Here is a 12,540-nt window from a genome sequence, read left to right on the forward strand (position 1 = left end):
GTACACAAAATTGAATCCTCATTTCAGGCAGCAAACACACAGGTAATTTAAATACATACAATTTAAAAACTATTAAGCATTCATGTTCCAATTCTACAGCATTAAAAGAGAGGAAAACAAGGGCTTTAATTTGTTGCTAGAATATCATGACAGATCCATATGAAAAACACGTAAGAGGCTGTAAGGAACAGACCTGCAGGTGATTTTCCTTTAACCAAAAGGACTAATTATTAACTACACTATTTATGAGGAAAACATATGAAGGTTACATTTTCAAGGCTACCACACTGTTAGTATGAGACAACTTCCTTCTTAAAGAAACCAGTTTATTCACAAAAATTTTTGGAGAAAACAGCTCTTTTGACTTAAATGATTAACATCGAGACATTAGTGAACTAAAGTATGAAATGCAGTTTATTTATATTAGATTAATAGCATAAGCAACCTAGCAATGCTGCTTAAAAGTGGAGAATGGCTTACTTAAAAGCTACTGGTTTTGATCATGGACTTGATCTTATTTTGGCCTGATTACAGCCCACACATGTAATTTGAGGAGTCAATTTCCTTAATATGAAGATAAATTTGTCCTAAAATAAATGTAGATACAGATATAACATCAGAAAACATCTGGTTGTCAGAAAAAAACTCAGCTTCTCTGATATAATGGTTTCAACAGGGAAGAGCCCCTCAACAAACCCATCACATTTTTATGCCAACAAACTCATTAGCTTTACAGCACCTTGAAGGCACAACTACATTCACCTCCCTCCAAGTATTTCACAGATAATCATTTTCAACTTTTTTGTTTTCTTTAATCTGGTGCAAAAAGGCAATACCAACTTTACAAGGTTAATTTGGGTCAATGAAATGACTGAGTACAAAATTTTAATTAGCTGTCTTAGAGCTATAATAGCGATCCAAAACTCAAAGGAACTCTGCAGAGTGTCTGTAAACAAATATGAAATACCAGTCAATATACTTTTCATTTTAGCACAGAATTGGGAACAGTCAAATCTTGCATAAGAATAATGTTCAAAGGAGATAACATGCCATCCCTTCATTGAAGGACTGAGAACTTCCTTTTGAATTACATTAGAACTGGAATAAATATTCTCTTCAAAGCAAAAATCACTCAATATAATCAAAAACATACTTACCTTTTTCTTTTATTGAGGGCATATGAAAATATACATGATACAGCTAGACAGTGTAAGTTCACAAGCTGCAAAAACCAACAGTAATGAAAACAAAAACAGAACAATGAGGTATAAATCTGCCCACCACAAAAAAAAAATCTAAGTGGTCTGTAACAAAATTCTGTTGTGACAGCCAATGGTCACAGTCTTTACTGGAATATTTGTGTATCTGACAGTACAAAAAAAAGACTTGTCTGCATGGCAGCATATAAACAACAATCATTAATGCCTGTAAAAAAGCTTTAAGATCTATTATTTAAGGTGCTGCAGAATACAAGCATTACTCAAGATTCTTTACCCTGACATTTAGCTTCTGATTCCTTCTAGAAGTAGCATGACAGAAATGAGATTTAACACTTATCAGCCAAGGTTCGTCTCTCTCACTGCCCAAGGAAAAGAAAATAGACAAAGTTTTGTTGTAAAAACTTTCCTTTTTAAATTACATCACACAATATTTAGAATTCAGTGTGTGGTACAATTGGATTTTTTTTTGGTTTTGCATTTACTCAGCCATTCCATTTAGAAAATCTGAACCACAGGTGAACCAAAGCTTCTCTCCCAAGCTGCACAAGGCAAACAGACACTGGTTGCACTTGAGGAACATCCAAATGACTGAATGTTCACTGATCATCATAATGACTGCAGTTTTCTATTAAATGTCAGTAATACAGACAGCACACACAACTTCCTTAAAAATAAGCACTATATAAAGAAGCTGCAGTGATCATTCAAGCAAATATGATAAAGCCCTTGAGAGGAGGGGAAAGGGTGATTCTACTATGGACACCAAGAATTGACTGTTTTTAGGTAAGGCAATGAAAACTGGAGGTGAAATGTCTTCTCCAGGACAAAAAGAGAGGTGACACACTGTAAGAACCACTGATGGCTGGATGGAAAAAACAACTTTTAAATGACTCAGAAACAACAAATTGAATCATGTGCACTTATGTTCAATCAACTGAAAATGCATTAATGAAACTTGATCCTCCACAGCAGCTTCTGCCAAAAGTACCAATTCAACTTATCTCTTCTTTGGGAAACCTCCCAAATAACATTACAGAAATTTATCTTTGTACTTGTGCAGTTTCCTACGGCATTTACGAGCAAATCTATTACTCCATACAGGAAAAATAGTAACGAGTTTTAGTTTTCCTTCTTCACAAAAATACCGTGCCAGTGTTTTCATTATATTCCTTCCCTGCATATGAAAAACTATCTGATGCTCTTGCTAGAACAATCAAGTTCTTTCACCTCTTCTTTCAGAAGGACCAGAAGATACTTGAGTGGTTTTTACCTAACATTACTTTTTGCATAAGCATTGTCAACATGGTTTGCAACAAATGACATTTTACATAATAAGCAGCTGAGATGACATGGATATAATTCTGCCAAATATGCAGGGTTTTGAGTTCTATTTACCACCTTTTATCACCACTATGTGGCCAAATCCTTCCAAATTCTAATTAATATGGTTATGTTTTAAAAGTTTAAATGCATAATAAAAGACACATATGTGGAAATGTCAAGTATCGCAACTGGTTCCAGTTGAGCTTTTATCTTTTCTAACACCACATATCAGAACATTATTCAAAATATATAATTTGCATGGAAGATCACCAACCAGATTAAAAACACTACAGATTTCCCTGGGTTCCAACACAAATGCATTCAGAAGTCCCTTGGTAACACAGACATCCAGTTTTGTATTTGATGACCTGTTTTAAACTGCATAAAATAAAGCATCACATTGAGTAACTTTGCATGTGTAAAAGCATGAAGACATCAGACTGGTTAACCAAAGCACTATTTAATGGTTTCACTAAAATTTTTAAAGAACAAAGGAATAATGGAACTTATTCTTCTCAGCTTTTTCATGTATTGTGGTATTTGAAGTTCTCCAAGAGGCAGATCTCAAAGAGCTGTGAGCACATAAACTGTTCCACTTTTCTGTTTTAAAAATCTTCTACACGTGCATGGATGACAACGAAGATGCAGTCCAAAATTTAAATTCTACATCTCTTTGGAGCTTGAAGGAACTTTTGAGGCTGTTGAGATCTGTTTTATGTAGAGGTTCCAATAGTAAGCTGGATGGTCTCTAGGTTTTAATACTGTTAGTCTCACTTAGCAGCTGAGCTCAGTGAACTTAAGAGGACAGAGGAAACTTCCGTTGCAGGCTGATGGGCCAGAAAAAAATCTGTATAGTCTGGAAAGGTTAGCACATCATATCACAATAGACAGGTACAAAAAAATGTTTATGCATAGGCACTTGCTCATTTAATTCTAAAATAAAATGAACAAACAAACCAACCAAAACCCAAGAAAAATCCTCAGTGAAACATAGGTCTAAAATTCACAATAATGGCGTTACTTATTTTTTGGGAACTGTCACTAAATCTTTTTTAAAAATAGGAGAAGGCTATGCCCAAAGTTTCAAGTTGAGCATAAAATTATACACAAAGACAATTTTTTTGTTGCAAATATTTACTCAAAAAGTAATAATTTACAGCAGTACTTTAACAGCTGTTCAAAACATTTAACATTCATTAAAAACAAAACTGTAAGTCAAAAGCACATTCTGAATGTTTCAAATGGAGCAGTGAAATCAAAGGAGCAAGCTACTGTTACCATATGCATTCCTAAATCTAGCTAACTAGAAGACAAAAAAAAACCCCAAAACCAAAAAACCAAACTAAAACCAGCAGCCATCTTTCTGTACATAACTTAGACTACAAAAAGTCCTGAAATTGAACTGTACAATACTACTTTATATGCCCTTGTGTCCTATTTTTAAGTTAGCCAGTAGCAGCTGCAAAATGGCAAAATGCATGCCAGGTGGTGTTTCCAGTTTGGAGCTTTCCTTATTTTGGCTTAGAACCATTTTTACATCAAACCATACTTTGGTGTGACTTACAGACCATTCCTACGGGTCTATGGCTAAGAGGAATTAAACCAATGGTAAAAGCCTAAGAGCTACAGTACTTTCAGCATTGTGTCCTACTTCATACAGCTATGTTTGGTAGTTCTGCACAGCCTGCACAGTGAAAACTCCACAAATATATTTTTTTATTGTAATAATTTCACTTTCACTGAAAGTTTATTAAGGTATGTTTACAGCCTGGCAGGATTACACCTGTACAGAGGTGCACAAATTCATATACTTCTGTTTACGTGCTTTTACAGACAGGAATGTGACACCAAGTTCCAAGGTTTATATTTACGTAAACTATCAGCAGACCAATAACCTCCATTATAAGTGTGCTCCATATCAGCATCAGAAGTGAATTCCTACTCAATCCCCTGTTCAATGATATTCACACTAAAGAATTTAGAAAAATACTTTCTGGGCGAACAAATCACCTTATCCTGGGCTAGGTAACTATAAAAAAATTAGAATTTATACCTCTTTTCAAGTATCAATCTAATAATATATCACATCCAAGAGACAGGAAGATATATTTTAACATGTTACCTTTTTGAAGCTTAATGAGTTCAGTCATACATACACATACATGCTACCTCCATATGCAAACTTCCCTTTGGTGTCCCTTTCTCTTCTCCTCCCTTTCAAAATTTTTAGTCTTTAGCATCCGTGAGCACACTCATCAGGAATGGTCCATGGTGTTCTTACCACAGTTTAAAACAAACAATAAAATTCACACAATTTCAGCTTGCTTCATTCTCATCTGTCTTGTTTGCAGTAGTTTCCATTCTGCTGGGATTGCTTTCTCTAGAAGTCTCATCTGTTTGTTCAGCCAGCTGTCCCGCCTTCTTTGACGAAGGTGCGACATTACCTTTTTGGAGAATTTCAGTAGCCTCATGCTCTAGTACTTCTGATGGAGTTAAAGGCTCCAAATGAATACTGCCTTGTTCACTGATGTCTGAACTCACAGATTCAGGCTCATCCCTCTTTCTCAGGAACTGCTCAAAGCTGACATCTTCCCCCAGGCTCAGCTTTAAGTCCCTGACGTTCTTGGCTGAAAGTGCAGTTCCATCCCAGCTACTCGCTTTCGTCTGCTCATTCGGGACAGCGTCAGCTGAACTTTGGCACATTTTCATCTCACTTTCATCAGGAATACATTTTTGTTTCTCATCTACTAACTGTTTGCTATTAGCTGAATCACAGTATGCTCTTTTTTCATGCAAAGAATTCTTTGACCAGTTGCCAGGGAGCTGCAAACGACGGACATTTTCTGTATTTGACAGTGACGAGTCTTCCCTCTTTTCAACGGATGCAACTTTTTTAGTTTGATTTCTACTGCATTCTTTTGTTTCATCTGAAGAGTCATGCTCTTGTTTGCTGAAAAAACCAAAGAAGTTATTTTTAGATATGATTTTTATAATTTTAGGTTATAAATGAAAAAAAGCTATGCTTGGCTGTACTCTGCAAAGTGACACTTGGAGGGGTATTAAAGATTTCCTCTTTGGGATTTGTCATGAGGATTCACAGCAAGAAAGGCAGAATTTAACTAACAGCTGCATTTTTCTCATCTATTTACAAACTCAGCTTTGTATTTAGCAGTCAATTAATACTCTAGTTCTTGCATTTCAGTTGCAGAAAGGAAGGCTGCCTTTGTGTGACACATGGAATTTCCCAAAATAACACCTGTAGTAGCTCCTCTACCTGCACAGCCTTTTTGACACAGATGCAGATAAAATTGCTTAATACCTTTATACCATCAACTGACTCTGCAATACTCATGAGAATAAAGCTAACAGCTGGAAATCTAAATTAATAAATCCCAAATTTATTTGAGCAATCACAATCTGCATTCACTGAAAAAGTAAATCTGTGAAGCAGCATTTTCAGTCACCTTTCAGAGTAAAACTGTGTGTTTATAAAGAGGAAACACAGAGAAGTTAAATTTTTTCTGTAAAGATTAAATCTGGTAAAAGTGGCGTAATTTCTAATCAATCCAAAGTTTTTCAGAATGATAAGCAGATTGAATTACCTAAAATGATGATGGTGACAAACAAAAGAAAGTGGTGGGGAGAGGAAAGGAAAAGCTGGAAGAATAGGAATTTGTCTGATTTCAGATATAAATTCTGTATACAAAGTGAAATTAAGCTAATTCTCCCAAAGGATCTTTTAAAATTTAAATTGAAGGTAACAATCAGAAGAGTAACATGCAGAGAAAAGCTGTGAGAAACACAATATCACCACTTGGCTCATTAATCAAAATACATTTTCATTTTACTTCTTTAAGTGGTTTTAAACATTTTTTGGCTCAAGCCACTCAAATTCTGTAAGCAACACACAGTTCAGAACTCTTAAAAAGAATAACCAATTCCTTGCTACTATGTTTCAAGCTGAAAACCTACATATGTTCTAATTATCCTTTGAATTTTAATTTTTACTAATTTAAAACAATTCCAGTGATTCAATTATAAGTGACATTGAGTTCTACAAAAATGGCTGTTCTGCAAAAGGAGCTACAACCATTCAGAAATCTGTTTTTCAAGTTTTACTTTTATTTAAATAAACGAATCCAAGAATATTCCATTTCCTCCTTCTACTCTAGGTCAGAGGAATAATTTGAGCAGGAATAAGAGACTGTTGGGACACCCTTCAATGGTGAAATTTTGGTGGTCACTGGGGTACTCATAGGAATCTTTTCATCCTGTTACACTGACTTTCCATTTGTTTTAAGGAATGAACTCAAGAGATAGGCCAAACTCTTTACCAAATTACATCCTGTATTTGCTACTTTTGTCAAACAGAAATGTTAGGGTTTGGGGGTTTTTCTCATTTAGTGGAGTAGCTAAAGAGTAGATGAATTTCTCAAATACAGAATTTATCCAAGTTCTTCTCTCTCAAACATCCAGAAAGAAAAGGGTAAAAAAAGTAATATTGGAAGGAAAACTCAAGACTAAGTTTCAGTACAAAAATGTCAGTTAACATCAAAGCAGCTTCTGCTGTTCTGTGTTCTCCATCTTTTCCAAATGTAAGGGCTACAGTGTGGGGTTTGGGTTTTGTAATGTTTTTACCTGGGGTTTAGACAGAGGATGTAGCATTTTTTGTTTTACTTTTTAAATAAAACCCAGTATTATGGAACACAATTCTATGGAGAAAAAAAGCAAATTTGACAGCCATCTTCTATAATGCTGAAAACCAATATGGGACAAAAAAGAAAAACAAGGAGAAAACACACCTGAAGTGATAATGGAATCTATGGAAAAGGTGTGTTTGTGTAAGAGAATTGTTCTTAACACTTCTGAATGCAAATGAAAGGTCTTGTCATTTCTACAAAATCATTGCTTCTGTTAAAGAAACTCACCAAACCCTTTGTACTTTGTAAGGCTGGCAAGCAGTGCTACAAGACAAATTTCTGCTAGCTTTGAGGACTTCTCTCACTCTCTTACCATCTGGGATTTCTGTAACAAGAGTGCCCTTTCTGAAGGACAACAAAAAGACAACCTCTGAAAAAAAAAAATCTGTAAAATCAGAATCCAAAGATGATATTTCTAAAAAAACCCACTAAGAATATGTACTGTGAGATCACTTAGATTCTGAGAGGCCCCCAAAAATTACAGTTCAGAGTCAATATTAACCAGATCTCACAGTGACCAATTTCCAGGTTCCCTGAATATGAAGATACATAAGGAAAGGAAAGCATTCCTTTACTGGAGGTTGGCATTCAAGAGTCAGTCACAGGGACTGAGTATAAATTACAAACTGACTATGAACTACAAACTGCACATCCCTGTTGAGGCAGCCCCACTAAGGTGTGCCTCTGACACAGCCCAGCTTTCTGCAGGAAGACAAAGCTGGATTCTTATACCATGCAGAACCTCTGAACACCGTGACCAGTAATTGATGTAGAGTTAAAAAAGAATTGTCTTGGATCTTCACACTACATACAAAGGTCAGAGATACTCTTAGACTATGGGTAGGAAAGACAGGACATGACCCCCAGCTTAGCTTCTTTCTCTCTAAGGGAGATTTTGGTGTGGATCATGAATTAAGATTCCATGTTTTAAAGTACTGTATGGTTGAAATAGAGATAAGTAATCTGAAACTTATTTTTTAAAGTTAATACTTATGCTGAGCTTAAGCATACTTCACTTCAGAATTTTGAAGTGTTTTATTGGGTGTACAGGAATTATAAGATAAACTTGTTTCATGTGAGCTCTTTCAGTTATCTTCCTCAGGAAAACCAGGAACCAACAGTCTGAAGATACTGAGCATTACTTTTATTCTAATTCTACCTGAGGAATGATCTCCATAGCAGAAAGGTCTTATAAACTATGATTGAAGTATTTTAAGATCTGAAATGCTAAATTAAGTGCATAAAGCTACCTGACAAAAACATTCTCCAATATAAGCTCAGTTTTCTCTTATTTGTCTACCATAACTACAGCTCTGTTCTGGATATTTGGGTTAACTTTAGGAGAACTGTAAAACATTGCAGCTGACCTCCAACTACTACATGAGGGGATGCTTCCTGCAAAATACCTTTACAGGCACAGTCCATACATTAGATGAGCTATAAATTATTTAGGTTTATTGACTTTGAAAACCACATTAATTAAACAGCTTATCACAACATCACCAAAATTGATTTTCTGTGTTTCTGTAAGAAAATGTTATCGCAGAGATAGCAAGAAGTATCTCCTACAAACTTGTTAAGTCATCAGTTCTAACAAAATCTAACCTTTCAAAGGTTTCTTACAGAAAAAAAGAAAAAGCAAACAAACCCCTCAAAACTGCTTATGCCTAAATCTTCTTTGTTGATGTTGCATTAAAGGCAAATTTAATCTGCTGAAGTGTGGTGCTGCCTCTATTATATTTAGATAATGTTATTAATCATAAATTAAATTATTCACAACCTCAGCGAGTTGTCTACAGGGTTGTCTACAGGGTGCAAAGTATTTGACATAAAAAACAGCTTTACCACTAAAATTTTATGAAAACTGTATACTAATATTAGATTGATCAACCACATGTATTTTCCTAAATCCAAAAAAGCAGCCTAACCCCAGACCTTTTAAAGAATTTAAGCACATAGTATCTTTCTAACATTAATGTTCTAGCAGCTAACCAGCATCTGAACCTGTAGCATAAACAATCACATATTGGTATTTATTACATCCTAATCTGCAACAATAGATGGGAAAATTATCTACAAAAAAGGATTGGTTTCAATAGCACTGTAAAAATACTCTTCTGATTACCAGAGAAATAATCAGGATAAATCAAATGAGAACAAATGTTTTGGGTCAGGGCTTTAAATACTCTGAAGTATTTAATCAAGGGAAGCCACACCAGTATAAGATGATGCAATGCCAAATATTTAGCTTTACTACTTTAATGATTTATATGCAAGAACTTAAAACAAATATGTAGGAAATACCATTTGTCATAAAACAGTCACTCCTGTTAGACTCACTAACTTACACATGAATAGATCAGATATTGCATATCCAAGGACAAAACATACTGTTCTTCTTGTCTCAATAAATTAAAGTTTTGCCACTAACTTAAAATGTGTGTGAATTGGATCCAATATCTATAGATTATTTTAAATCCATTATAAACGTTATTTTACATTATCAAATTTGAGAGGATTTTGTGTTCACATTTTATATCTTATAGAGGAGATTGCAACTGGCTCATTTATGTTGGTTTGGAAATGAGCAGAGTTTGTAACATTTTCTTGTAACCCCATCTTTGTTATTTTGCTTTACTTTGGATTCATGATGTATACTCTCAACCTCAATTTTGTTTAGGTATAGGTTTAGAAAGCAGTTCCTTCTAATTTGTGATTGGCAGAAGTTGCATCAATAGACACTAAACCAGAGAAAATTACCACCTTGTGATGTTCCCAACACTTTATGACACAAGAAATCTTAAATTCCATAGATCTCAACCATCAACAAAGGCAATACTTTCTCACATCTGTGAAGTCACAGTGCTTCTGGAAAGAACATTATGAAAATAAACCAAAGACTGTGACCACCTCCAGGAAGTACAGCCTGCTGGTCCAAAAGTTTTGAGCAACTCTGAAACCTTTCTAGAACTCTTCAAAAATTCTTCACTCTACATAAACTTCTAGTCAAGAACAATGAAAAAATGCCCTTTAATTGTCATTCCTTAAAAAAATTGCCCATAAAAAAGGAGCAGCTGAGCACAAAATTTAACCTTGAGACAGCAAACAGAATGGATCAGCCATAAAACCAAAGGGACTCAGAGTGAAAGTCAAGTAAGAACATTAATTTAGACACCTTGAAATCTACATTCAATTTGATCTGAGACTTTATTTGACAGATGAAGAGACACCTAGGACTAATGGAGGAGATCTGGAGTCAGTACCAAAAGCTAGACTCTAAAATGCAGTTAGGCACAAATAGGAGTATCCTCATTTCTGAAATTCAGTCTCATTGCTTGTCCTGCTCTCACACAATGAATGAATTGTATATATTTGCACACAAGCACAAAGCTCAAAACATGAGCCACCCTCTTCCCAGCAATCTCTCATGTTTTCTTACAACCCAAGGCTCACTGGGTAAGCAGAATGAACTCAGCTGGAATCTTCTGTCAAACATTTCTTTTTTGTCCACACCTAAACAAAAGTAACTTTTTCTGGGATGACTCTAGCTTCAAGGATTTCTAGAAATCAACTGTAAGTGGCTCAAGGTATCTTCCACACTCAACTGAATCATACACAGCATTAAAAAATTAAATTTATTTACACCCAAAAAAATGGAAAGGTCATTGGGTTTGGGATTTTTAGGTGTTGGCCTTTTTTTTAAATTAATCCCACCTTCTTGCAAAAATTCCCTCTTTTGACAGATGTAACTTTAAATGCCACGGCTACATTTAACAGAATAACAGAAACAAACATTTACTTTGTATGACTTTTCAAACAAAGATAAAACATAATTGGCTAGTCAAGCAGTGACACTCAATGTCCTAAAAATAAAAAAAGATAGGTTAAACTACATACAAATGAAATCTTAATTCTTTGACCATAAGCTAAATTGGTTATATCATGCATATTCATGCTCTGCCCCTTGCAGATATGGTCCAATATGTTGCATTATTCATGTTAATTGCTGGGATCATCAGAGAGATTTGATACTAAGGCAGGTTTATTTTAATGATTTAGAACTGCTTTTATGAGTTTTCAACATGAGTAACTTTTCCAAGATCCTCACACAAATGGAAACAGGATGTCACAAGGCCAATTGATTCTACATGAACCATTTCCACAAATCTCTCATATCTCTAAGTACCCTAACAAATGTTTAAAATGCAAGTTTGAAACTTAAATTTCTGTAGCAAATCTGCAAAAGAACTGAAGGACAATATTCCAAATAAGCATTTAAAAGATGTAGAATTCACATAACTTCAAATCCAAGTGTCTATCTAGTGTCACCTCTGGGAAATTCTTAGAGAATGTTTCTGAAAGCCACAAAACCCTGCAATCACATTCCATTCTTCTTGTTGTCAGAAACCTGAATGAAAGTGAAATAGGAATTCAATTTCCTCTGAAATGAACAGCATGCTCACAATGAAAACACAAACCCACTATGCTTTTCTGAATGCTGCTGTGTCAAAACAGAATTAAGTCCTGCAAGAAAAACCCGTAGTTGGTAAGTGATGCTTGAAGCTGAACAGCAGCATTCAAGATGGAACACAGCTTCTGTCAGAAGGAAAAAAGTTGCAAAAAGAGCAAGACTTTAGAGTACTGAATAAGTGTGCAAATGCTCAGTCACAAAATATGTGGAAGAGACCATGGATGACAGGATCCTTGCCATTATTAGCAATACTAAACAGCTGCAGGAGCTCACTATCACCAGACCTGTGATTGAGTACTAAAAGTCAAGAGGACAAAAAAAACTGGTCAAAATGAATTAATTTTAAAGAATTTGATTATCCAGGAAAAGGAAGTGCTGCAAATCAAGAACAGCTTGCATTCACCAACACCAAACTCTTACAACTAGGAAGCTGTATCAGTGACTGATCCTTGAGTGAGGTCAGCTTTATCTATTATGCTGTTCTCAGGCTAGGAAATGAGAGATTCAAAACATATCCACTGTAAACAGGAGGCTGAGTTTGGAGGAATATTACAAGTTCACCATTGCAAAAGCAAAGCTCATCGAATATCCTGATGGATAAACTTGCCATAGATAATCTAGAACTGAAGATGAAATCAGAAGCAGTAAAATCAAAAGCAGCAAATGTCCCAGCAGCTTGAGCAGAGCATCCTTGAAGATGAGAGATGATCCCAAAAGAACAAGGTGTGAAATCAACTGGAACTGTAGCTGCTCCACCCTCAGAATCAAGGCTCAATAAATGTACGTACTTCCATTACATGCTTTCCTCCTCTCACAGTATTTTGGA

General features: G+C 35.3%; 1 protein-coding gene across 7 annotated transcripts in view; it reads right to left on the reverse strand.

Annotated features, from left to right (window-relative positions):
• Window positions 1-2,987: 2,987 nt before the first annotated feature.
• ZNF280D (zinc finger protein 280D) overlaps window positions 2,988-12,540 on the reverse strand; it is a 40,513-nt gene continuing 30,960 nt past the window's right edge. For 5 of the 7 annotated variants that reach the window (XM_054641920.2, XM_054641915.2, XM_077185775.1 and 2 more), the window contains one exon: window positions 2,988-5,493. In XM_054641920.2, coding sequence (XP_054497895.2) covers window positions 4,860-5,493 — 634 coding nt within the window. In that variant the 3' untranslated portion in view covers window positions 2,988-4,859. The remainder of the gene's footprint in view (window positions 5,494-12,540) is intronic. The other 2 variants (XM_077185777.1, XR_008535047.2) reach the window with 2 other exon arrangements.

The sequence above is a fragment of the Agelaius phoeniceus genome, chromosome 13, assembly GCF_051311805.1.
Source record: "Agelaius phoeniceus isolate bAgePho1 chromosome 13, bAgePho1.hap1, whole genome shotgun sequence".
Classification (NCBI taxonomy): domain Eukaryota; kingdom Metazoa; phylum Chordata; class Aves; order Passeriformes; family Icteridae; genus Agelaius; species Agelaius phoeniceus.